Source organism: Psammomys obesus, unplaced genomic scaffold (genome assembly GCF_907164565.1).
Source record: "Psammomys obesus unplaced genomic scaffold, mPsaObe1.curated_primary_1811, whole genome shotgun sequence".
Classification (NCBI taxonomy): Eukaryota; Metazoa; Chordata; class Mammalia; order Rodentia; family Muridae; genus Psammomys; species Psammomys obesus.
Genome location: NW_026590663.1, coordinates 9,195,885 through 9,223,092, shown reverse-complemented (window position 1 = coordinate 9,223,092; position 27,208 = coordinate 9,195,885). Strand labels below are relative to the sequence as shown.

The 27,208-nt window shown below is 45.9% G+C and overlaps 1 protein-coding gene across 3 annotated transcripts in view; it reads right to left on the bottom strand.

Annotated features, from left to right (window-relative positions):
• Positions 1-27,208, bottom strand: part of Klhdc10 (kelch domain containing 10) — a 48,925-nt gene that overhangs the window by 4,604 nt on the left and 17,113 nt on the right. For 2 of the 3 annotated variants that reach the window (XM_055608100.1, XM_055608101.1), the window contains 8 exons: positions 24,309-24,395; positions 10,414-10,635; positions 9,032-9,186; positions 6,399-6,547; positions 4,470-4,554; positions 3,440-3,506; positions 2,415-2,462; positions 797-936 (listed from right to left, as the gene is read on the bottom strand). In XM_055608100.1, coding sequence (XP_055464075.1) covers positions 797-936; positions 2,415-2,462; positions 3,440-3,506; positions 4,470-4,554; positions 6,399-6,547; positions 9,032-9,186; positions 10,414-10,635; positions 24,309-24,395 — 953 coding nt within the window. The remainder of the gene's footprint in view (positions 1-796; positions 937-2,414; positions 2,463-3,439; positions 3,507-4,469; positions 4,555-6,398; positions 6,548-9,031; positions 9,187-10,413; positions 10,636-24,308; positions 24,396-27,208) is intronic. The other variant, XM_055608102.1, reaches the window with a different exon arrangement.

Sequence of the window (27,208 nt, the reverse complement as noted above, 5' to 3'; positions counted from 1 at the left end):
AGGTCCAGCGCTGGTCCATGCCAGGCTCAACACACAGCACCACAGACTGAGCTTCTCACTGATCTTAACCTCTGCAGAACCCACAAGTGCTGGCCCAATTCTTGGGTTATTAAAGAAGGAATACGATAGGGCTTTTGGCTCTGTTTTAGATGTGAGGCTTGGGTACCACTTAGCTGGAATTGGGCTCTTATGGTCAACTGGCCTGCCCACCTCAGCCTCCCAGACAGCGGTATTACCATGGCCAGTTCTAGAGTTTTGTAATTTACTTTTATTGTGTTTTGGGTTTTTGGCTTGTTTGTTTTTAGACAGGGTTGCTCTGTGAAGCCCTGGCTCTCCTGGAACTCATTCTACAGAGCAGGATAGCCTTGAACTCACAGAGGTTTGCCTGCTTCTGCCCCCTGAGCGCTGGGATTAAAGGTGTGGCTTATTGTGTGTGTGTTGTGTGTGGGTGGGTGTGTGTGTGTTAACTTCAACTACAAACAACTTTTCATTAACAATTAAATTTAGAGTATACTAAGTACCCATACCAAACCCTGGTGGTACAAGAAGAAGATGACATTTCTGCAGTATCTGCAGAGATGCAGTAACAGGCAGTAACAACATTCTGCTCTCTTGGGAAGCCTTAGGATTGGCTGTCAGGACCCAAAACAGCGCATACTCAATTTCCTGGGCATTTGTACTGCTCCTCTAAGCTTGGATGTAATAAACTCCCTCCTTGACTTCCCCCAAGTGCGCTGATAGCAGCATCTTCTGTACATCTACAACTGTGTGTGATGCCATGAGGACAAGAACTCACAGGCGTGACGGCTGCGCAGTGGAAGTAAACGGGCTCCGGCATGGTGGCAGGGAGCTTCACCCACTGAAACGTCTGCAGATTCAGCTTCCAGATGTCTCCCAGGATCACTTCTCCATTGTAGCCCCCACAAATGAAGACATCTGTCAGGAGAGGAGAGAGCAATGGCACACCAGGAGAGGAGCAGGCAGTGCAGGGTGAGCTGAGGGCTGGGCCACTCCTCAACTCAGCTGGGACATTTAGCCTCTCAGGAGGCTTCACACCAAGGTTCCTGATTCAAATATGTCCAGGTTCCAGACACAGAAGTGAATAAACAGCCAAAGTGGGCTGGACACAGGCAGACTGAGGTCAGGGAAAGACCAGGCCCTGGAGAGGCTGGCTATGCCGCGCCAGGGGGATGCCCTGGAGGGAGCAGGCAGCCACTCTTCCCAGTCTCCAAGAGAAGCTCAAAATCTCACTAGTCAAGAAAACACTAATCAAAACAAAACACAGCTGCAGATTAGTTTTCAAACTCTTCTTCTGAGGAACATCTTGGAAGGAACATGCATTTTTTTTTTTTTTTTCATTCCCAGAGACAAATATCCTCCACATGGACATTTCGCCCATGGAGAAATGCTCACTGCAATATGCAATCTGGCCTTCAGTCGTAACAGCAAAAGCTCCTCTGATCTCTGTAGCTCTGGGCCAGTCGTTTCTTCACTTACTATGCAACGTGGAGTAAAGTCTATGTGACCTTTTAAAGGCCCAGAAGTCCCAACTATAAAAAGTGTGGCTTCCAGGAAGCAAATGAATAAATGGCTAATTCAAGTTGGGACCAAGTTTAAGCCAATACTTAATTAAACTATAAAATAGACCAGGAACTTTTTTTGGCTAGTATTCAAAAAAAACTTTAAAGCATAGCTCCATCCTCAGAGGCAAATTAGAACAGGATCACCACCTATAAATCTTATCCAAAAAATCAGAAGCATAATTTTAAAAACAGTCCCTGTGTATACATAAAATGGCAGATAAATACTACTTAAATCTGAACTGGAATGCTAAAAATACACAGGCAATCAAGTTCTTGTACGCACCCTTTCCCAGGAGTGGGGAGGTGGGGGGGGGTTTCAAGGAGGTACATCCAACTATAAAAACTATAAAATGTCCTATAAGTTAAACGCCAGGAATGTTAGCCAAAGAGTCATTATCATACTTAAATAAAGTAGCTGCTGCTTTCTGCAATCACACAGGGCCTTTGCTACGGGAAGCCCAAAGTTCTCCCATCAGAGAGAGAACAGAGCAGACTTTGTGCTAAATACTCTGCAGAAGTGAGGACAGTCTTGGCGGCCTGGGCACCGAGGTCTGACCATGCAGGCCTTCACAGGGTGAGACGCGAAGATGGTGCCGAGAGGCCGTGGCTCAATAAACGTGTGTTGATCACCAGAGTTTTTCTGAGAGCCCGGACAGAAAACCAGTTTACATTCTGAAAACTGCCAAGAGGCAAAACTCTCTAGAGTGCCCTTTAAGTTTAAATTACAAGAAATAAGGTGCTGTCCAAAACTATGTACAGGGCTACTTAGGAACCAGCCATCCTAAGGAGCTATGATCACAGAGTGAAGCAAACTGTATCTAGACTCCATACCATTTTTTATTTGAACACAACTGTGACATCTTCGGGCTGCAGGAAAACCTGTCAAACACATAAATACAGGAATTGCATTATTCACAGAAAACGACCAACTGTTTCCCCTGTTGTGTGTGTGTGTCTGTGTACATCACATGTTGTGTGCCTCGGAGATGAGCAGAAGAAAGCAGGGCACCTGGGGCTGGAGTTACAGGCAGCTGTGACTCGCCGGAGGCCAGGAACTGAACTCGGGTCCTCTGGAGAGCAGTGCGTTAACCCTGAGCCACCTCTCCAGCCCTGGCGGCCCCATTTCTTATGTCACCTGTGTTTTCTCCATTTGTGCCCCCAAACTCAATGATCCTTATTAAAATCTCTCTACTCCGCACAGCTATGGTGGCACACCTGTAATTCCAGCACTCAGGAGGCAGAGGTAGGCTGATCTTTGCGAGTTTGAGGCCAGCCTGGTCTAAGGACAAGTTCCAGGACAGCCGGGGCTCCACAGAGAAACCCTGTCTCAAACCCGGACCCACCCCTCCCCAGTTCTCTGCTCAGCTGCTATGAGAGAATAACCAAGAAGTATGTAAGTAACTTCTTTTTGTTTGTTTGGTTTTCAAGACAGGGTTTCTCTGTGTAGTCCTGGCTGTCCTGGACTCACTTTGTAGACCAGGCTAGCCTCGAACTCACAGCACCTGCTTCTGCCTCCCCTGAATTCTGGGATTACAGGTGCCTGGCTATAACTTCTTTAATATTTACTTATTTATTATTATACGGCATTCTGCCTGCATTTCAGAAGAGGCTACTAAATCTCACTATAACTAGTTATGAGCCACCATGTGGTTGCTGGGAATTGACCTTTGCAAGAACAGCCATTGTTCTTAACCTCTGAGCCATCTCTCCAGCCCCCTATAAGTAACTTCTAATACCAGTTTTATAAATAGATTAAGTGGTAACTTAAGAAAATTACCCTTTCCCTCCCCCCCCAAAAAAAAACCAGAAATATAAAATACACTTGCTAAAGACATGAATCAATACTTTTAATTTACCTATTTTTTCATGAGGTTTTGTTGCGATCTCCTCCCATGCATTTGTTTCAAGGTTGTATGCATGTATCTTGGAAAACAGAAAGAAAATATGTACAAGTAAATGGCTGTAATCTTAGTTACAACGAAAGCTAATTCTTTTTTTTTTTTTTTTTTGATGTTTTCAAGACAGGGCTTCTCTGTGTAGCCCTGGCTGTCCTGGACTCACTTTGTAGACTAGACTGGCCTCGATCTCACAAAGATCCACCTGCCTTTGCTCCTGAGTGCTGGGATTACAGGCGTGCAGCACCACGCCTGGCTGAAGGCACTTTTTTTTTTGGTAGCTATGAACTTTTTAATATTCTTTCCATTTCTTTATTTTTATTTTTATTAATTACAGTTTATTCACTTTATATCCCCCCTGTACCTCTCTCCCATGGCACATTTTTTTAGGTAAACTTTTTAAGAGCAATTTTAGAAAAACTGAAGAAAAAAAGGGGAGGGGTCTAGAGGAGAGGCACATGGGCGTCTCAGTGCTCTGTATGCTGTTGTAGCCTCTCACATCTCCACAGTGAACTGAAACATTCTTGGAACAGGAGAGAAAAGCGGCACTGGTGAGGTTACAGGCCTCTTAAAATTCCGAGGCAGGCCGCAGCCAGGGCGCCTGCTCTGGACCTCCTCTGGGATTTCCACCTGCTGTTTTTGAAATGCCCTGGGGATGGAGGAGTAAAAGCCCTAAGGAGCCTGACTCTGCAGTCGTGAAAGCGGGCCTTCCCTTGAGGTGACTGACGGAGAAGCGTGGCAGGCTGGGGGCCGGGCTCGAGCTCTAGTTAGCTCTCTCCCAGCACAGGGCTCCTCAAGACTTCTCGGCACACGATGAACGCGACTACAAGTGCAGAGGCAGCGGCAGCCTGAGGTAAACCTGTCACAGACAACACTGATCACAGAACAAGTGTGGAAGCTGCTAAAACTTCAAGGAACTAACAAAAGCATATTGATTGTGTGCCTCTGTCTATCCTCCCACTACCTGCTACTTCTTCGTGAAAAAAAGTACCTTGTTTAAGGAATAGGCTGTCCAGGAAGTACCTCCTCCCAAGATGTAGATCCTCTGCCCATCGTGAGCAATTTCATGTCTGTACCTAAAAACACAAAATAAAACACAACTAGGTGAAAATGACCTTAAGGGTCAGCGGTGAGGTTTTTCACTAACTGGCAAGGAAAGAGATCCACATTCAACAGGCTGCAGCAGGTTAAAATCTTCAGACACGCAAACACATGAGAGGGAGCGGGAGGGCGCCCAGCCTCGAACAGTAACCCCAGCTTTCCCTGAGTCCAGTTTTCTTTCTTCTTCAATTGCTCATCTGTAGCTTCCAGATGCACTGTAATCTTCCTGTTCAGAGAGAACTATCATCTAATAAAGTTATCTACCTGTACTTAATTAGAACCCTACACCATGAGTTTCTGAGATATCTGACAAATTGTAGGTATAGTATGCTGAATGAACCATCTACTACAACTTTCATCTAGGCAACTGAGCTAGAAGTGAAAAAAGTTTCCCCGGAGAGAAAGGCTCTGTCGAGGCTACTTCTGGTGGTTACTTGAGCATACATGATACCCTAACTAACCTCAGTGGCTAGGCATGCCTGTAAGGCATTTTTCTTGAAGCACTGGGAAGCCCCACTGTTAATCCAGATCTTCTGAGGTGAGAGGATCATCACCGTTAATCTGGACCGTACCTTCTGCTGGCAGCACATATGAGGAACAGGAAAGAGGGAAGCTCCCTCCCAGCACCTGCTTGCTCTCACTGCAAGCCCATTCCTTCCCCGGCATCAGGATCCTGGTTTGTTCTGAAGACCAGCTAAGACTTCCAGCTAGAACAATTTCCAGTAGAACAACTACTAGATTCTTGGGCCTGGCATTTGGCAGACAGCCACTGTTGGGCTAGTTGGACTGTCAGCCATTCTAGCAAATCCTGTGTGTGTGTGTGTGTTTTCATCCTATAACTTCTGTTCCTCCAGAGAACCCTGACTAATACACGCTCTCTTAATACTGGAATTCCTTAAAAAAAAAAAAAAAAAATTAGGATTTGATGTACACAGCTGCTTTGTCTGCATGTACTCTGCATCCCAGGAGAACTGAACCCCATGGGGCTATAGAGGACTACAGGTATAGATGGCTGTGAGCTGCTATACAGGTCCTGAGAATTGAACTCAAGACCTCTGGAAGAGCAGCCATATTAACCGTTGAACCACCCCTCCAGCCCCTCAGAATTGAAATTGTGTGTGTTTGTTTGTTTGTTTGTTTGTTTTGGTGGGGGGGTCCAGACAGAGTTCTTCTGTGTAGCCCTGGCTGTCCTAGATCTCACTCTATAGTTAAGGCTGGCCCCAAACTCACAGAATGCCTGCCTCTGCCTCCTGAAAACTGGGATTAAGGGTGTGGGCCACCTCCTGGCTCAGAATTGGAATTCTTAATCCTCCTGCCTCAGCCTCCCGGTGGCAACTATGTATATGTCCATAGAATGACTCAAAGAAGGCAACTATGCGAAAATGCCTTTTTCCCCTGTAAGGCCCTAGTGTGCACAGCGCTAAGTTATATCCAGATAGCAGCATTACCGACCAGCTCCCACGCGCCCAGTCCCTGTGCACAGGGAGCCCTGCGACCCCCTGCTCTAAGGACGCAGCCGCAGACATGCTGCTGACAGGCAGCAAGTCGGAACAGAGGGTGTCGACTGAGCCTCACTAGGGCTGCTGGTGGCTTCTCTCAAACACTACTGCTTCTTATGCTGGAAGACTGAAAAGCACACAGAAACAGCATCTTCAAGCCCTACACTCCGAGAACACCAGATTCCCACCCGCAGACCCTTCTTCACTGCCACCTGGGTACAAGTGCCCGTGAGCTGCTCTGTCTTCAAGTGGCCGAGGTTCTGGGAGAACCACCTCCCACCCAGAAAGACGGAAGCGCTGGCTCGGTCCCAGCCTCTCACCTCTCCTCTGGCAGGTCGCAGGACAGGTTGTTGGGTTTGAGCTGTGTCCACACCATGGTGTTGAGGTCTAGCCTGTGGAGGTCTGTGCTGTAGATGTAGCCAGTTGTACCCCCGAAGACATACAGGGCACCGTTGATGAGGGCCATGGCCTGCAGAGGGGGAGAGCTCTCCTGAGCACACTGTTACAGAGCTAAACGGATGCCTGTTACGGCTCTAACTCAGCAGGGCCCTACCCTGTTAGCAAATCCTCTTCTTCAATTGCTTTCCCTTGGGTTCTCTGTTTCCTTTCTGGGGTTGTTTTTTCCTTTGTTGCTTTGGCTTGTTGGGGCAGGGCTTCTCTGCATGGCCCTGGCTGTCCTGGACTGCTAACTGTAGACCAAGCTGGCATACTGAACTCGGAGGCACTCCTGCCCCGTTCCATGTGCTGGGATTAAAGGCGTGCACCGCCATTCGCCTGGTCTCTGCTTAACCCTTACAGAGACGAGGCTCTCGACACTTTAAGATAAGATCCATGCCTCAGTAGTGGGAGTGTCTTCTGCTCTCCAGAGAATGGGAGTCCGTTCCCAGCACCCACAGGGTGGTTCACGGCATCCTGAAGCCCCAGCTCCGGGAGATCCGACACCCTCTTCTGACCCTCACAGGCACTATGCACAGATGTAGACACACACATGCAGGGAGACACATATACACACTGGATAAACCTAAAAATACAAACTATCAGACTTTGACACGTGGTGCTTGCTTTTAATACTAGTGCTCAGGAGCCTGAGGCCAGACAAGAAGTCTGAGGCTAGATTAGGGGCTCCACAGTGAGTTGCAGGCCAACCTGAGCTACACAGGGAGACCTTGTGTTAATAATGCAAAACAACAACAACAAACAACTCCAACAAAATCTCAAAAAATTAGAAGTTGAAGGGCTGGCAAGATGACCCAGTGCTGGCCGGCAAGCCTGACACTCGTCCACAAGCAGCCCCCAAAGCTGTGCTCTGACCCATGCTGTGGGCCGCGCGGCACGCGTGCACATACGCCCACGCACACACTAACAGTATTAGTGATAAATGGGATTATGAAAGGTGAGAAGCCGTGCTCAACATGCCTCTACCCGAGACGCAGGCCCGCCGCACCCAGCTGAGACCGGCCGCGAGGCTGTGAGACCTGTGCCCTGACACGCGACAGCTGGCTGCACGCTTTTGTACTTCGCCTTTGCCTTTAAAGGCGAAGCTTTGCCACTTCTACCTGCAAAGGTCTCTGTCGGAGGAGTCTCAGAGGCCAAGGAGGGGATGGTGGCGGGAACGTCTCCACTGACTGCTGCTTCTCTTATAGCAGGCAGAAGACCAGGATGGAGCCCGGCAGCAACACACAGAAACTCGGCCTGGAAGCAGGGAGCCCCGAGCGGACCTTCCCAGCAAACTCCTCCTCAGAGTAAGTCGGCGCCCTGCCACCGTCCTCCTCAGAGCCTGAGAGGCCCCTTCAGATAGAGTCATCCAGAATGAGTCCCTTCAAAGTCGCAGCTCGGCAGTGCTGACTCCTGTGTGCCACCCAGCTGAGCCAGCGGCCAAACAGTGCCTACTCTAAGGCCAGCCGCTGCTCTCAGTGTCTGCTATGCTGGCCTGCACTCGCTCTGTAGCCCAGGCTGGCCTCCAACTCACAGAGATCCGCCCGCTTCTGCCTCCTGAGTGCTGGGACCCCAGGCGTGCGGCATGGTGCCCGGCCCTGGAAATGTCTTTCTGAATATAACTTTACAAAGCAAAGGCTAAACTGACCCACACACAGGGTCAGCGTGCTTTAGTTCAGATCCACGTTCGGTCTCCTAAGGAGCTGGTTCTGAGGAGCCTAAGCTCTTCACAGAATCCTGTCATCAGAGCAGATGCAGTCCATGCTAACCTTGGCCTTACTCCAGGCTTAGTGCAACTAAAGACATCTACGGAGCTGGGCGTGGTAGTGCACACCTGTGATCCCAGCCCTCAGGAGGCAGAGGCGGGTGGATCTCTGCAAGTTCAAGGCCAGCCTGGTCTACAAAGCTAGTCCAGGACAGCCAGGGCTACACAGAGAAACCCTGTCTCCAAATAAACAAACATTTCCAGGTGGATGTAGCTCTTGACCTTAAAGTTGGATTAGAAGCAAAAAAAATGAGCTTGGGAAGGCAGCTTGGTGGGCAAAACGCTGCTGCGCAAGTGTAAGAACCTGAGTTCAACTCGGACACCCACAGAAGATATGAAGAGAACAAGCAGGGCGTGGTCACACACACTTGTAAAGCAGCGCTGAGGCAAGGCCAGGAAGACCCTGACTCCCTGGCCAGGCAGCCTAGCCCCGTCAGGAGGCCGCAAATCCCAGAGACACCTCAGAAAACCAAAGAAAAACCAAAGGTGGGCAGCACCGACAGAACAGGACCTGAGGCAGTCCTCTAGCCTGCACAGGGAACATACTCTGTCCATCCGTGTCTCTCTCTCTCTCTCTCTCTCTCTCTCTCTCTCTCTCAGCAAAGAATGGTGAAAACAAGACGGACAATGGTAAGAGATGTAAAGTTATACTTTTACACAGAAGAGTGAAGCATCCCAGCAGGCTCTCTGTCCACGCCGCCGCTAGGAAGACCTGAACAAACACGTTCCCTGTTAACGGGCCCAGATCAGTACCTGTCCATATATGCGACTGGGCCTCTTCCCTCGACAGCTGAGCAGCGCCCATCTCTTGTACTTGACGTTGCACACGTGGACGTCGTTGCCGTTGCTCTCGCCGAACGGGATGCCCGTGCCGCCAAACACTAGCAGGTTGTTTCCGTGCAGCACAACTGGGGAGAAAGAAGCGCACGCTCTGCTCGGGCCCGATGTCTGCGGCTGTGTCCCGAGAGCCCTGCCTGACACGCTCTGCTCGGGCTCCGCTGTCTGCGGCTGTGTCCCGAGAGCCCTGCCTGACACGCTCTGCTCGGGCCCGATGTCTGCGGCTGTGTCCCGAGAGCCCTGCCTGACACGCTCTGCTCGGGCCCGATGTCTGCGGCTGTGTCCCTCGGGCCCCGCCTGACACGCTCAGACATGTCCTCTTCAACGCTGTCTGCAGCTGTGTCCCTTGAGCCCCGCCTGACACGCTCAGACATGTCCTCTTCAATGATTTTATGACCATCGCTCATATCTGACTACAGGGTTTTGTGGAAAATGGTTTGATTCACACGGTGTGGATTATGTCACACGGTTCACTGCTAGATATCCGATACATAGCCAAAATGCACTTCTAGAATTCACTACATAAAATAGAGTGCAAGGCCATGCCAAGTCTAAAACTACAGAATACCGCTGCTGTTCAGGACAGCTCAAGAATGAAGCAAACCAGAGTAAAATGAACTATCATCTTTGTCTTGGAGAGGGCCCTGTAGGACTACAGCTTTATATTTTAAAACTATGGTTTCTGAGCCGGGCACGGTTGCACACGCCTGTAATCCCCACACTCAGGGAGGCAGAGGCAGCTGTATCTCTGTGAGTTCGAGGCCAGCCTGGTCTAAACAGCGAGTCCAGGACAGCCAAGGCATCACAGAGAAACCCTGTCTCAAAAAATCCAAACAAAACAAAACAAAAAACAAAGGAGAAAAAAAGAGCTGGGATTTAATGCCAGGCAGTCTGGCTTCAGAGCCTCATTCTCAGCCGCTGATTCTCAGGCCTCTCTGAAGCCTCGGGCTCTTCACTGAGCACAGTGACGGTATAAGGAAGCGGGGTCCTTCACCTCATAGCACTGATTAGCAGAGCTGCAGCTGCTCTGGTCAGGTCCTGGCGTATAGATGTCGCTTTGTACCGAGTCTCTGAGACACTTAACCTCAGCTTACAGGGGACTAACGTCGACATTCATCTGGCAAGCCAATATTGTATAGTCAGATCCAAACCCAGGACTCAGAGACTCACATGGTATCACCACCACAGCGAATACCTGCTCGGTGACAACACTTGCTCACGTCAGAACAGCTCCGTTATCAAGAGAAACCAAACAGCACCGACGCTGTCTTCAGACAGTCCCCAGGGCCGGCACTTACGCGACATGGACGCCAGCTCCCGGGGCATGTAGCCGTCTGTGCCCATCTGGTGCCACACTCCTGTGGCGAAGTGATACCTCCAGAGCTCCCTGAAGAGAGGGTAGTCTTCATTATCCGGCCCTCCCGACTCATCATAGTCTGGGTTGTACCCTCCAAACACATAGAGATTGGTGTTGTCTGCCACACACCGGTGTCCGCTGCGAGCTGGGGGAGGTCTGTGGCCTGAAGAAGAAGAGGGTGCTTTTCCAAAAGTGGCCACAGACGAGAGCACACACAATCACTAACAACCTTCTGAACTTTAAAGGGAGTCAGGAAGGGAGTCCTAACACAGTATGTATGTCACTTATTTAGGGTTTTTTTTTTTTTTTAAACACTTGCAAAGACTACTTAAGATTTTAGGAAATTAGTCTTTTATTTCATATGGTTTTTAAATTTCAAAAACTAAGAGATTCTTCCCAGGAGAGGTCATGATAAACACAGCATGATAAACTCAAGGAAATGGCTGACAATATGGAATTCAAGAAAAGAAGAGGCGAGGCCTAGTACTTCAGAGGCTAAGAGGTCAGAGGTCAGATTTCCCTACTCGTGAGGGGAGAGCACAGGCAAGCTGGATCAAATTGTGACTACTGGAGAAAGCAACCACAAACATGAATGAGTCATGCCTAAATACATACACACACATGTAACTATACAATTAAAAAGAAAATTGGCTCTCAGTGGTCAGAGCAAAATGAAGTCTTTGAATACTATTCCAAAACTTTTCAAGGAAAATCCTGCATTTATTCCAAAGAATATTTTATATTCTGTTTAAAGTTATTACTAAGAAAAGCTTTTTAAGAAAAAAAAAGTTTAAAATCAAAATGGTCAAAAGTAAAAAACTATAAGTAAGACCTGACCTCTGAAACACTCCAAGATATTGGTAAAGACAGTAGAACCCCAGAACCCCTAAAAAAGCAAAACTTGGCAAGCAGAGAGGAGGTAAGTTCTCAAATTTAAGTTGTTTTTTTTTCTTTGTGATACCAGGAATCAACCTGCCTCGTGCATGGCTGGCAAGGGTTCACCAGTGAGCCACAGCCACAGGCTCTTTTTCAAGTTTCAGCTACATCAACTGACCAGGCCTTGTGGCATAAGCCTGTAATCCAAGCTACTTAGAGGGTGGAGGCAGGAAAACCATAATTTCAGTGCCTGCCTGGGCTCAGAGCACAAACAAGTTCAAGACCAGCCTAGCCAATTTAGGGATAGCCTGTCTCAAAAAGAGGAGAGAGAGAAAAAAAAAAAAAAAAAAAACCTGGGCTAAGCTCGAGTGGGTAGATTACTTGCCCAGCATATCCAAGGCCCAATACCCAGGATACGATAAATAAGTGATTAAATTAGATACACATATATTAGTTCATTTCAAATTATTTTGAGGTCATTTTAAAGGCAGAAAGAAAACCCACTACTTATCCTTACAACTTCTTATCCCAGTCTGCATGAACCCTTGAATAGTTATAGAACAAAACAAGCCAAAATACGATATGGACTAAGATATACGATATAAAAAGAGGATATGGACTAGTACTATTTGCTACTACTCGAAAGATTAGTTCTTAGGACACAGCTACATACCTAATAAATATGCTTTACTACCAACTTAATAAGGCCTTTTGTGTCTTTTTAACCAAAAAACCCACTTTCTAAAGTATACTTTAGAACAACTGAAAACCTATTGAGGACCAGAGCAACTGAAAGACAAAGCAAGAATGAATCTTTTAGTCACTCTGGTCCAGGTCAGGCCTGTGAGCAACCCCTGAGGGTTCATTAAGGCCCTCCTATGCTAACTACTGCCTTTCACTCCTCACTAGGGCGGAGTTGGCCGAGGGGCTCAGCAAGCCAAAGCCTTCCTCAGACACCTGCCTGACCCAGCTGCCTGACCCAGCTGCACTTCAAGTCTATCCTGCCCCACCCCGCTAGGTCTCTCCTGGCTCAGGACCTCCTGCTCAAACGTCAGGCAGACCTGAGGGGCGATCAAGCATTGATATTATTGAAAAACAAGGACTTTTGACAGGAGTAACGGAAATAAAGATGGGCACACTAGGCCATCTGTGGGTAGAGCGCTTCCTTGGAATAAATGTCTGCTGAGAGTGTGCTGACACCAGGTGACAGACTAGAACTTCTCTGAAGCCCCTGGAGTCTTATTCACTAAAAATAATGAAACCTCTCTGCCCTTCTCTCCTGTCTCACTTGCTGGTCTGTGGCAGTGAGCCCATCATTTCCATGCTTTAAATAGGATTACGTGAAGCTAGAGGGTAAATAAATACTTAAAAAAAAAAAAAAGGATGGGAGTACGGTAACTTATACACAGGAGCCTAATGAGAGGCAGCCAGTCAGCTGGCAAGTTCACAAATGAGCAGGAAACAGAAGTGTGCTGTGCAAGGCTGAGTGAGGGCTCCCAGGACATGGAGGTTGTGTCCAGGTTCTTTCAAGCAGGACCTTGTGGAAGCCACTTTTCCTCATCTGGGACAGCATCCCTGTCCCCCACAGATTTGCTGTTTCTGCATGTTTACTGGCTTACGTGTGTGTCTTTCTAGGTGTTGGTGAGCTATTTAAGGAAGAGAATCGCGTGTGCATTCATTCACTCTCCTACAGCCTAGCCTAAGGCTCACAGAAAACACTCAACAAAGTTGAGAATGAGCTAGTTTGTGCCTGATTCTTCTCCACTCGGTTGTCTGCTTTTCTAATGCCAACGGAGTGAAGGTTCCTCAAAAGCAAACAGTGTGTGTCCCACATACAGCTGGAAAAGCACAACACAGCTTTAAGTCTCCTGAGCTTAACTTCAGGTGGGGACGATCAGAGTAAGGTCCAGCTCTGCAGCCTCTGACACGGTATTTCCAAGACAGATGGCACAGAGCTCAACAGGAGAGCGGGCCTTGCCATGGGTGAGGCTGGCTTCAACGCCCAGCACAGAAGGAAGAAAACGGGAGGGGGGGGGTGATCTAGGGAACAGGTGTTGGGTTCTGTAATGATCTTTGTGTGCTTCAAATGCATCTGGGAGTTAGCAAGACCAACTTAACACAGCCGCTACACTCGACAGACAGGAGCTGAGAGTCTCCAGAATGTTATTATTTGTTCATTTCTGAGAGCCATTAGATTTTTTTTTTTTTTTTTTTTTTGAGACAGGGTTTTTCTGTGTAGACTTGGCTGTCCTGGACTCGCTGTGTAGAACAGGCTGGCCTTGAACTCACAGAGATCCACCTGCCTCTGCCTCCCTGAGTGCTGGGATTACACACGTGTGCAAACATGCCCGGCTTATTAGATGATTTTTAAGTTTTCAAATTTGGAGCAAATATTAAAAGAAATTCAGATCATTCTAAGACTTCTCTCAATGGACACAGGGCAGAGGATGTGCTCTAAGTTTACCACCAACTGCCTCTGTGATGGACACAACTCAGTGTTTCCTGAGGCAAAATGACAAGATGACTTGGTATAAAATGTAGCCATTCATTCATTCATTCACTAGCCAACAGCTGTGAACTGCTCTGTGACACTGCCTCTGGGGCTTACAGTCTAGCTGGGCCCTGCACAGTGCAGTACTTCCTGGTCACACTTGAAATGCGCTAGGTCAAGCTGAGATTCGTGTTCAAAGCCTTAGAATCCCTAAAAGAAATGAAATTGCAGCTCTGTCGTAAAGATATGCTAAAACGATATGGAGTAACTAAAAGCATCACGACTTGCTTACAGGTGTGCTACAAACCTTTCCAGTTTGCAGCTTCTCTTTGTGTCGGACAAGGTTGGGCTAATCTAGCTGCTAACGTCTCTTGGTCTCGAAGATCTATTTTAATTAAAAAGCTGGGTAAAGAGCATCTCATCAGTGCTTGATAAATGCTGAACATTCTGTCAAGGAGCCTTTACGGTTGCACCGAGTACCTCACTCCTCTCTCCAAACATTTCCATCCTACAGTCTCAGCCCCAGAGTGACTTACATATAAGAGACCCATTTCATTTGTAATAAATCACAGGAATTTGTCAGGGCAATGCATGGGAACCAAGCATTAATTTTCATCATTAGGGCATACAGCACAGGCTCCTGGACCTTGACAAAATGAGACTGGGTTTTAGTCTGAAGTCTCTGAATCCTCCCCCAGGTTGTCTGCTAATAAAATCATCCACAGGTGTGGGTTTCCTGGTTCCAGAATTCTCACTAGAAAACAGAGGCCAAGGGTTTCAGAGTGAGCTCAGCAGTAAAGCTGCTCACCCGAAAGCCTGGAGATTGGCATTCACCCCCCGGAATGTTCGGAATGTAGGTGGCAGGAGAGAACTAGGAGCCTGAAGCTGCCCTCTGACCTCTCTCTCTCACTCACACACACACCATGAAAAAACTTTTAATAAAAAGGCAGCTGTAGAAGTGAGAAACGGAAAAGGAAGCTCCATGATGCGTGGGCGATCTGACCAGAAGGAGACCTGAGCTGTGGGGTGTGGCCATCTGAGCTGTCTTCTTTCCCAGACAAGTGTTCTAACCCAGGGTAAGGAGGAGCTATGGGAATAGGGAAGCGGCCTCAATTTGTAGCAGAAACCAGCTGTTTGAGACTACGCAACAGCTGAGTAGGTTGTTCCCAGTGTTCTTCTTATTACAAACAATACTGGAATAAAGTTTCTTCTACATTTTCACAGGAAAATGTATGAACAGATCTGGAAATAGGACTTCTGGGTCAAAGGAACATGCATTCCTTTTAGAGAGAAACTATTGTTGAGCCATATTGTGCCTCTAACAGCTGAACTGGACCAATTTATATGCCCCTAAATATGTATAGGAAAGTGTGTATTTTGATTTTTTTTTGAGACAGGGTCTTAGTCAGTCCGAAATTTCCTCAAGCCCCACACAGGCAAAGCTGACGTGAGCCCCAGATCCTCCTAGCTCTACTCCCTGCATGCTGGGGTGACAGATATGGGTGACTACGACCAGTTTTTAGAGTGTTGGAGATGAAAGTCAGGCCTGCATGCTCGGCCAGCAGTGCGCGGCCAGCTGAGCCACACACCCCTCCCAGCACGACTACCCTCCCCTCTGTGCTCACTGTGACGGGGTCTGGATAGGGAGTCTGCGCCAGCCTTTAGCCCTCTCTTCGTTGAGACAGGATCTCACTATACAGCATTGGCTGGCCAGAAATTCACTCTAGACCACGCTGGCCTTGAACTCATCAAAACCTGTCTATGCCTCTTCAGTTCAAGGATGTAAAGCACGTGACACTGTGTCCACACAACCCTCTAACTACTGATCTTCCTCTGCCTCCCAAGAGTGAGCCCAGCAAGCTTTTTAAGACATTTTTATATGTATGAGTGCCTGTATGTAAGCATACATGCTATGTGCAGAGCTAGTACCTAAGGAGGTCAGAAAAGGGCAGCAGATCCCTGACACCGGAGTTACAGACAGTGTGAGCTACCGTATGGGCGCTGGGAACCAAATTGGGGTCTTACTCACTAAGCCAACTGTCCAGTCCCCAGCAAATGTTTGGGGTTTTTTTTTTGTTTTTGTTTTGGTTTGATTTGGTTTCTCCTACTTGTTTAACTGAAATTTAAGAGAACAAGGTTGAATAGTAGAGATGATATTAAATAGATTAGTCTTAATTTAGGTCAGTGAGAATGCTGGTCAGATTTCACCATTAAATATGACATTTCCTCTTGGTTTCTCTTAATGGACTACCAATATAGTAATCACTAGACGTAAGAACTTTGTTCCTTATCAGAAAGCAGAATGCTTTTAAAATAAAATCTGCATTTAAGTGTTACATACAGAAAGCCGCACATACAAGGCCACCATGTCACACATTTTAACAAAATGAACCGACATTTTGTTAAGTTTTTGTATGGGGGAAGTCACACTTCTTTGAACCTATCGAGTGCCAGCTCCCAGAAGCTTGCCCTTCTTGATCACAAGGCCCTCCAGCTCACTTCTTCACTTCTAGAGGGAACTGATTTTCTCTTTATGTGTCCGAGTGTTTTGCCTGAACGTACAGGCATCATGGCGGGGGCGGGGAGGTCAGAAGGCAGCACAGCATCATCTGGAAGCGCAGTTATACTTTCATAAACTGCCGTATGGGATGAAAGCTGGGTCCTCTGTAAGAGCTTTTAACCTCTAAGCCACCCCTCATCCCACTAATCTTGTCACCATATCTAGGAATGCATCCCCAAGTCATATCTGAAGTGTGAAACAAAACAATACAGTGGCTGGGTGGAGGTGCACACCATTAATCCTGGCACCCGGGAGGCAGACGCAGGCGGATCTCTGAGTCTGAGGCCAGCCTGGTCTCCAGAGCAATTTCCAGAACAGCCAAAGCTACACAGCGAAACCATCTCAAGAAAAAAAAAAAAAATAGCACATATTTTTTGGGTTCTTATTTATAACTGTTCTCAGGCTCCCTCATGTTATGCTGTTGAGAATGGTGTATATAATCTGCTCATTTGTTTGTTTTGTTTTGTTTCTGTATGAGTGTACAGCCCACTTTGCTTCATCAGTCTAGTCCGGTGAATGTCTGTTTAGGTGATTTTAACCTGTGGCTCTTAATGTTGAAATAAACATTTCCATACATGTTTTCAGGTACACAGGGGGCCACATTGCTGCTGGCTATCAACCCATGCTGGAATTTCTGAGTCCTAAAGGAAACCCTTATCAGCTGGGAGCAAACATTTCCCAGTGGCTACGTGCCACAGCCACAAGCGGGATGAGAGCCCTCTGCCCACACACCAACCCTTGGCACAGTCGCTGCTGTCACTTGAGTATTCCCTGTCAGTCTACAAGCCTAACTCGGAACACACACTCTCACTGCTGATGAAGCTGAGCACTTTTTCTTTTCTTCCTTTCACACAGGTTCTACATATAGTCCTGGCTGTCCTGGAACTCACCATGCAGACAGGCTGTCCTTGACCTTATAAAGATCCTCCAGCCTCTGGTAATTGGCCATCGGAATTTTCCTTTCAGTAAGTGCCTACTGCAGACTTACACATTCTTCTAGAGAGATGTCTTTTTGAAACTGGCGTACAGAGGCGCACTCTGTAAGCCTGAAATAAGGACGCTCACTTTCACCTATGTACTTCAATATCAAAATTGGGAATTTTACTACATCTCATGAGCTTGGATGTGTGTCCTGTGTAAAGGTCTGTGGATATGTGCACACGCCTAAGAAGGCACAGGTGTGTGTGCATGGAGACCCAGGCTGCCTCCAGGGGTCTTCATCACTTTGTCTTGTTGACTGAGGAAAGGCCTGTCAATTTAGTTCTGATAGAGCTTGTCATCCAGTGCTGACCAGCCAGCTTGCTCTTGGACTTCCTGTCTCACTTCCCACAACTGGAATCATACGCAGGCTGCTATGCCCCTTGGCATTTACTGGATTTTGAGGGATCAAAACTGGAGCAACCACTTTATTCATTAAACAAAACTGTGAGATCAGCACTACTTCCAACTTGTTTAATGTTAGTTATAAAATGCACCACATACGTATACACCCATATCTACATAATCTTCTATATTATAAGAAATCAGAAATGTAGAATTATACTTAGCTTCATGGCTAAGTTTTACTAGATCTGCACACACTAATTCATAGATTCAAATCTTCCTCATTTTTTTTTTTTTTTTTTTTTTTTTTAGTCAGAAGTATCTCTGTAACTAATTTCCCCAAAACTTGTGTGCAGCATAAATTTCAGATCTCTTGCCAGGCACTGGTGGTGCATGCTTTCAATCCTAGCACTTGGGAGGCAGAGGCAGAAAGATAGCTGTGAATTAGAGGCCAGTCTTGTCTATAGAGTGAGTTCCAGGATAGCCAAGACTACACAGAGAAACCCTGTCTCAAAAAAAAAAAAAAAAAAAATCAGATCTCTTATTTATTTCAATCCCTCCCCTAAGCAGAAATAATCTGCCCTGAGAACACTAAATGCAATCATCTTGAGCAGTCTGTGCTGCACATTCAGAAACCACGGTCAGGCTTGCGTCCTGCTGAGTGAACAATTAACTCACTACTTCTGCAGTGCTTCCCCTCAGCCTCTTCCTACCACAGGCAGAATGCTTCATCTCTTCATCTTGAGCCTTCCACATCAACTTTCCCTTTAGTCCATGAGCTTGACCACCTGATCATTAGCAAAATCAAAGTCAGGCATAGTGGTGCACATTTCTAACGTAGGAATCTGTGAGTTGAGGCCAGTGAGCTTCAGGCAAGCCAGAGCTCCTTAGTGAGACCCTATCTTAAATATGAAATAAAATAAAAAATAGTAGGGAAAAAATTAAACAAGGTATGGTGGTACATGCCTTTAATTCCAGCACTCAGGAGGCAGACACAGATGGGTCTATGAGTTTAAGGCTAGTATGCTCTGTATAATGACTTCCAGGCCAGCAAGATTTTATATAAATATATGGTCTGAATCTTAAAAATTAAAAATTAAAAAAAAAAAAATACCTGGTGCCGACCACCTTAATCCCAGTACTCAAGAGGCAGAGGCAGAGGCAGGCCGATCTCTGAGTTTGAGGCCAGCCTGGTCTATGGAGTTCCAGGACAGCCAGGGCTACAGAGAGAAAACCTGTCTGGGGGTGAGGTGTTCAGGGTGGGGAGAAGGCAAGAAACAGAGTCAGGCACATCTCTGTGAGTTCAAGCCAGTCAGGTCTAGACAGTAAGCTCCATGCCAGATATGGCTACATTGTGAGACACTGCTTCAAAACAAACAAACAAACAAACAAACAAACAAACAAAAAGAAGAGTGTGTTCTGTCCCTTCACTACACAAAAGCAGCCTTAAAAAAAAAAAAAGAAAAGAAATTACAGCAACTGAGCTGAGGTTAAGCTGAACTCCTCCTGAATCCGCTGCTTCCGCCTTCCAAGTTCTAGGATGCAGCCCCGGTCCTGGACGTTGAGGCTAGTTCTCAATGAGCTTTGTAGTGCTGAGAACTGAGCTCACGCAGGCAAGTGCTCTGTCACTGGGCTCCCTCCCCCACATCCGCCTGCTTTGAACTACCTTGAAATTCCTGGGATTATTACAGCAATAAACAATAGCAGCTAACACTAACTAATGTTTCTAAATGTAATTTAAAACTTTGCAAATATTCTCTCTTGATATTTGTCTCTATAAATAAGTACCATTATCACCATTCTAGCTTTACAAATAAGGAAACTGAGTCAAATAAGGAAATAAATAAGCAAGCACTAGCCCAAGGTCATATAGTTGGCAAAGGATTTTCAAAATGAAAGGCCTGAAAGTATTTTGAGAGGCTATTTCTAAACCATAAATAACTTTTTGGTTTTGTTTTTAAGAAAACACCTAATTGATTATTGAAAAAACATTTTCAAGCCTGGTGCACTCTGGGAGGCAGAGGTAGGCAGATCTCTGAGTTCAAGGCCAGGCTGATCTACAGAGTAAGTCCAGGACAGCCATGGCTACACAGATAATCCTTGTCTCAAAGAATAAAGAAGAAAAACATTTTCCTCTTCTTAACAATTCATTAATTTACCACTACAACTGAGAAGAGCTGAGAATATACTAACATTTCCACCCATGCTCTTCCCTGACGGCCTCATAATTACATCTACCTCAATACACCTCTCACACGCACTCTGCTACCACAGGGAGATGAGGGCAGGGCAACTGGCCTACTGCCCCCGCTGGCAGAGCACGCAGCCTGAGAGCACACCATGGCCTGTGATCAGTGCTGATACAGGCAGTACATGCAAGGTGACAAGTTTCTCTGGAAACAACTGCTGGACCTCCTGGTAAAGAATTGGAGGTTTTTCAGGAAATGCTTCGTAAGCATGTTAAGGGCTAATCAACTAGCAGTGTGCAGCTCAACAGGAGCTCATCGCCCACTCCTGACCCTGCCCTGTGACTGTTCCTACATCACACACAAAATCTGAATGTCGTTTGGGCTTTTTTCTTTTTTTTTAAGATTTATTTATTTATTTATTATGTATACAATGTTCTGTCTGCATGTACACGTGCACACCAGAAGAGGGCACCAGATCAATCATTATAGATGGTTGGGAGCCACCCTGTGGGTGCTGGGAATTAAGCTCAGGACCTCTGGAAGAGCAGCCGGTGCCCTTAATCTCTGAGCCCTCTCTCCAGCCCCTGAATGCTGTTTTTGAAGAAGAGTGTCTCTGTCCTATGTGCATGAGCATTTTGCCCTCAGCATGCACGCGCCCTGGGCGTACACCTGGTGCCCGCTGTAAGGGCAGCCAGTGAGCACCCAGCCGTCTCTCCAGCCGGGGCAGTCGCTCCTTGTTTGCCCTCCTGCTCTTCAGTTCTGGTTCAGCATGTGCACAGCCTTTGCTAGCTCCCTCCCTGCACTCCTACGTTGTCTCATTTCAGGCAGTGCTAACTGTAACCACACCTCTCACTAGTGTGACACCAAGTCGATCCTGAACCCTGTCCTTCCGCGGCACTCACTCTCCCTGATGCTGGCTGCCCTTCGCTCTACGCTAAGGTCGCCGCAGACCGCTGGAGGTGCCGCAGCTGGGCCTGAACCAACTCCATACTCCAGCTCCTGCGCCTGCGCTTGCAGGGCGGTCCTTCCCTCACAAAAGCCACTGAAGCTTGAGCAATGTTTCTGAGAACTCAAATGACACCACTCTGTCCCCCTTTTCCCTGTTTGCTGGCGAGGGACAGGTGCTCCATGCCGCACACCTCATCAGGCCCCAGCCACACATAACACATTCCAGTGACTCTGCGGCTGTCTGATTTCCTGGTTCTCTACATCTGCACCGTCCATCTAACAAGTGCAGTGACTGCTACACAGGAATGGATCCCAGAACCTGATGAAGGGATGAGTGATGAGCAGAGTTAAACCTAGGCAAGCTGATGGACAATCAGAGACCATGGAGAAAGGACAGGACAGAGTCCCCACCTTTAATGGGTACAATTAAGAAACCGGGGAAGGGAAAAAGTGGACACAGAGGAAGAACACACCTAGGACCATGCGGTGCAGTGGCCCAGGGGAAGAGAAGCGCTCAGCAGACGCGGGCACCAACAGCCCGAACTCTCAGATTGACCAAAGGTGAGAAGACAGACAGGGCCACTGCTTCTGAGCTTTGTGGTGGTCTTTATCCTAATGCTGGGCCCGCACCCCTCACCCTCCCCTCAGCCACTGTGCACTCAGGACTTGACAAATACCCAACGGTGTAAAACTTACCTGTGCAGTATCTTCCCCACGATCAATTTTTCTAAAAATGTAGACTACAGAAAAAACAAAAACCCACCATCCAGATATAACCAGGGTTTTTTTTTTTTTTACACTATTTCTTTTGTCATTTTCTGTCTTCATAGGATTTTGCACAATCTTTGAAGTTTTTAACGTGTTTGAGTGTTTGCCTGCAAGTATGTACAGCACATGCATACATGATGCCTGCAGGAGCCAGAGGAGGCTGCCAGGTCGTGTGAACTGGAGCAAATGAGCAGCAAGTGCTCTTACCCTCTGAGCCAGCTCTCCGGCTTCCACATCTGCTTCCATTAGGCTCTATGTCCTAATATCCTTCTTTGGGTGGTGGTGACAGGCCTCACTACGTAGCTGGAGACAGCCCTGACCTGGCTTCCTGTGGCCCCACCACACTCCAGTTTGTCTTCACTCACTGCACTTGTCTGTAAAGGAGAAGGGAGCACTTGTGTGGGAGTCAGTTTTCTTGTTCTACCATGTGGCCCCAGGCACGGAGTTGGGCCGTCAAGCTGGAGCCGTCTCCTGCCCCACTCTTGGCTTTGTACGTAACACTGGGGATCAGGGTTTTATACCTGGCTTTGCACAGGCTGGGCGTAAGCACGCTACCAACTGAGTAGCCCTTGTTCTGATTCTGTAGTCCGAGCTGGCCTAGAAGTCACCACAGAACTCAGGCTGGCCTACCTACACATGAGCATCCTACGGCCTCAGCATGGAGAGCTGCTTGTTTGTCAGGCTGCTTTGTTACTGAGTTTTCCACGAAAAACGTTTTACCCTGGCCGTTACCTGGAGACAGGGATAGGCAGGACATTTTGCCAAGTTGCTTCCCATTGTCTGTGTGAGGGTCACACAGACAGGCGGAGGTAAGCAAGTCTGGCCTGCCCATGGACCCCTTCATGGTACCGAGGTGCTTTGCTGACTGTAAAGAAGGATTGTGGGATAGGGCGGTGCGGCAGTTTCCACTGGCCGCCCTCTCCAACTGATCTCCTGGGTAGTGTGTTATGTTTTTAATTTTCTGCCAATCCTCACTCCCCACGCAGGAACTGTTCAACACTGCTGGCAGGCTCTGGCACCTCAACCTCCCAAATTCTGGGATTATAGGCCTGAGCCACCATGCCTGGCCTTAAATTACTTAATTATGTTTTTATTTAGTAAGCATGAGTACTTAATTTTTTTAACTTAATCCATTTAGGCCTGGTTTTAGTCTTTTCATGGTCTAGGGTTTAGCTGCTAAAAATGTTAGACACTAGATATAGAAACATCTATAGCAGCCGTAGGATTAACCGTAGGTGGTTTTGTTGCTGTTTGTTTTTTTTTGAAAAAGGCTCTATCTGTATAGCCCTGGCTGGTCCAGAACTTGCTATGGACTGGAACTCCCAGATCTGCCTGCTTTAAAGTTGTGTGTACAACCAGCCGAGGTTTTTGATTGAATCTCTTCAATTAAAATCAGATGAAGTGGTCATCACTAATTTAATAAGGTCTAAATTCAACACTGCATGCTTGTCTGATCATTTGCTATAGCTAAAAATAAAATACAGAAAAAGAAAAAACATGAGCTAGAAATTTCAATCCTCTTATGAGTAGTTTTTTCACTGAGTACAGCTGATCGCAAAGAAGTAAAAACAATGTGGACTTTCTAAAAGGAAGAGCTTCCCCGTCAAAAGTAGCAGCAGCTTTAAAGTTGATACATTTTGCCAATCAGTTCCAAAAAGTCTGCATAGAAACTTAGCATTTAAGCTCTCTTTTCCCTCACCCTTGCCAACATGGATAGCTTTATTTTAATCTTCCCACCCAAAAATATTTTAACTACTGTGTCATGAAGAGAAATAAATGAGGTTTACATTTATTGGCATTTATAAAAAACAATTTATTTATTTTGGTTTTCCCAGATGGAAGGTTTCTCTGTGAGCTTTGGCTGTCCTGGAACTCACTTCGCAGACCAGGCTGGCCTTGAACTCAAGAGATCCCCCTGCCTCTGCCTCCCAAGCGCTGGGATCAAAGGTATGCACCACTGCCCAGCAGATTTATGTATTATTTATAAATTATGTGTTATATGTATGCGTACCCATGCTTGTGCCCCAGCACGTGTGGAGGTCAGAGCCCAACTTGAGAGAGTCATTTTTCTGTCTCTACCATGTGGACCAGACTCAGGTGAGCAGGCTTGGCAGAAGTACTTTGACCCCAAGCCACTCTGCCCTACCCACTGGCGTTTCTGTGTGTATCGACTGCTCAGATGCACTTACTTATATTTCTGGTAGAAACTGCTAGTTCCTAGGGGCTCTTGTATTCATATCAATGACCTGTTACAAATGCTTTGCACGACTTTCTTTTTCTTTAAGACATTTAATTCAAATGTTTTATTTATTTACTTACTTACTTATTTTGCTTGGGCTATCACATCTTTTATTTGTTCCTTAGATTCACATCCTACACTTGAAGTTCTTTCTGATGTGGTTATAGTAGATGGCCACTGATACTGGTGAGGTTAATCTTCTCTATCATCTAAGATACTCAAGAGAGTCTAATTTCCCCAAAAGCTGTCATTACAATTCTTACAGTGGTCAACATAAAACACTGATTTAAAACTAAGGCCTAGACTTTTTATTTTATTTTATTTTTTGCTTCAATTTTGGCTGTTAAGGCAACTTAAAGAAAACAGTTTTGAATTTAGAAAATCCATTCAAAATTCCCTTCAACCCATAGGAAGCCCAGACCTCTTGCTAGTTATCACCCACCTCTCAAGAACCTGTTAGGGATCCTTATGATGGGACAGGACTGAATGAAGCGCCTCCTAACTGGGTCCCATCGTATTTTCTTCTTACCTGTCACCACAATTATCAGCAGTAAGTCAGACACATACAACACATGGCAAATAATACATAGTTACTGTATTATAAAGACAGAAAACAGGAAACAAAACAATACTTGAATACAGAAGGAAAGTGATATAAAGGATCATTTAACTCTGGAGGTTAAAATAAAATAACACACAGCAGTGATGAAAGTCTTCAACTCTCATCCCCCAAACAATACAATCATGTGCATCTTTTTTGAGCCGCCATCTTGTGGCAAAAATTTACCAGGAATTTTCGGAGTGATTAGAAAGCGCAGTCTTTTAAAGCCAATGAAGGCAAAAGGAGCTGCACCCATCACGTCAGGCTCCTCTGCTCAAGCCTTCCTAGACTAGTGACAAAGCAATGGATACTGGCCTTCAATAAGAAGAAATCTGGGCACCTCCATGTAGCTTAGGGACGGGGCACACATATGCCTTCCTAAGAAGCAAATTAGCTCCACACTAACCCCAATTAAAATTTGTTTTCTTACAAAATGGAAGAAAAATGTAATGCCCTCATGGAACTGTTCAATGGAGCAATCTCTTCCCAGAGTTTTGATAGTCTCCATTAAAATACCTCTTGTCAAAAAAAAAAAAAACAAAAAACAAAACAAAAAAAAAAAAAAAAAACCAAACTATGACTGTTTACACAGCACATAAAGCTTATGAAGCTTCCACATATGTTACATCACATAACTCCCTGAGCAGTGCAGCAATGGCTCAGCACTCGTCTCATCAGGCACCTGTTAGGCCTGGGTTCTGTGTTAGGACCTCAGGCTGCAAAAGAAGGATATGACTCATCCTACCTATAAGAACTCATGCTCAGGTAAGCAAAGGATTTGTGTAAACAAATAATCACATTACAGTAAAGTAAGTGTAGCAAGGGCTATAAACCCTCCCAGATCCGATCTAGTCACAGTGTAAGGAAGCAGCAGGAAAACTGACTGACTGACTGACTGACTGACTGAGGTGAGGATCAGGCCTAAGCTTCCCTTCCTCCTACTACATCAGGCCTACCCTGGCTCCAGTTCCCTAGAAAGAGAATGGGTTTTGTTTTAAGCAACTGGAGATATACTCAGATGCTCTTCAGAAGGTCAACCTTGTTTTTTCACATACTGTGACAGGAGAGACACAAGTTCTGTTTAATGCGGTAACATAAACTTTCACAATACTGTGGAGAAAAGAGACATGTAGGGAAACTATATTCCTGGCAAAAAGGTTTATACTTTTCATGCTCTCAAACCTTTTAAGTCTGTGGTTCCCAAATATTGGTCTCTGGTTCACTGCTAGGCTAATGTGAAAATTCCCAGGCCAATATAAAATGAGAAAAATATGGACAAAAAGCTAAAATGTTCTTTTCAAAAGTCTATCCTTTTTTTATTGTTAGATAGCCTTTATTTTCTAAGAGAATGATAGAAAACTGCATTTGGTTATATTTTCAAATATCTTAGAAAAATATAAAATTTGCAAACCAAAATTTACTCTAAAACATATACACACATATCTATTTTTAAATATGCAGACTGGAGAACCACTGCTTTGGATCCATGATACGCCACAAATGACTCAGAAGCTATGCTGCCAGAGGATACTGACACCTATAAAACTTCTCTCATGCTCATTTATGTTCCAATTAGAAAAAGACAGACACACAAAACAATTGAATAGTAATACAAGACAGAATATAACAAGTGGTTAGCTTAAAATTTGACATTTTTAGGTATCAAAAGCATTAAAGTGTACATACCCTTTGACCCAGCTATTCCACTTCTAGGGATCTAAAGAAACAGCCACAGGTGCACAGAAAGATGCATGGACAAAGATAGTGACTACGGTAATATTTATAACGGTAAAAGAGTTATAAACACTTTCAGTGTCCAACAACAGGGAGATGGTTAAGTATGTTAATTCAACATACTTAAAGGTTAATATGCTACAACAGCACTTAAAAGTTTACAAGACTATTAACATTAGCAGTCACCATGCATCGCAAACGAACCAGTTACAAAGTACTATTATATGATAATATAATTTAGTAAAAATATGCTCATGAAAAATACAAAAAAGATGTACATCAAATTTTAATTATGATTATCCTTGAGTGGATTTTATGAGCGATTCTGTGTTTTTCCCTTTGTGCTTGCCTTTATTTTCCAAGCTTTCTCATTGAGTACGCATTATTTTTGGACTGGAAAAAAACAATATCATATTACTTTAATTCTCGAAAATATAACTTAAAAATACTGGAAAGAAACACACCAAACTGTTAACAGTTATGACTAAGGTAATCACTCTCTTTATGTTAGTCGAAAATCATCTGGCATATTATTTACAGGAAATAATACAGTCATATGAAATTTCTTTTGTTTTTTTTTTTTTGAGACAGGCCCTCACTGCGTACCCTTGGCTGGCCTGGAACTCACAATGTAGACCAGGCTGGCCTTGAACTCTCAGAGATCAGCCTGCCTCTTCCCTGCTTGAACTGAAGATAGCTGCACACGCCTCGCTGCCACAGGAAATGTGAACCACTCTAGAATAGCATGGAAATAACAGCAACCAGAGAGCTCAGCACAGAGCACACCTGGGCAGCACCCACGGCCCTGCTCAGCCCACCCTGCTCGGTTTTATTAGCAGTTCTGTTAAACAGCTTTGGCATGTTTCTCTCACAGCAATCAACGTATTGTTTCTGTTGCAGGAGAAGCTAAGGCTAACTTCATGGAAGTTATTCTGTCAACGTAGACGCTGACTTCAGGACCCAGGTGCTCGTCTTCACCCAAAGACGGGGGGGGGGGGGGGGGGGGG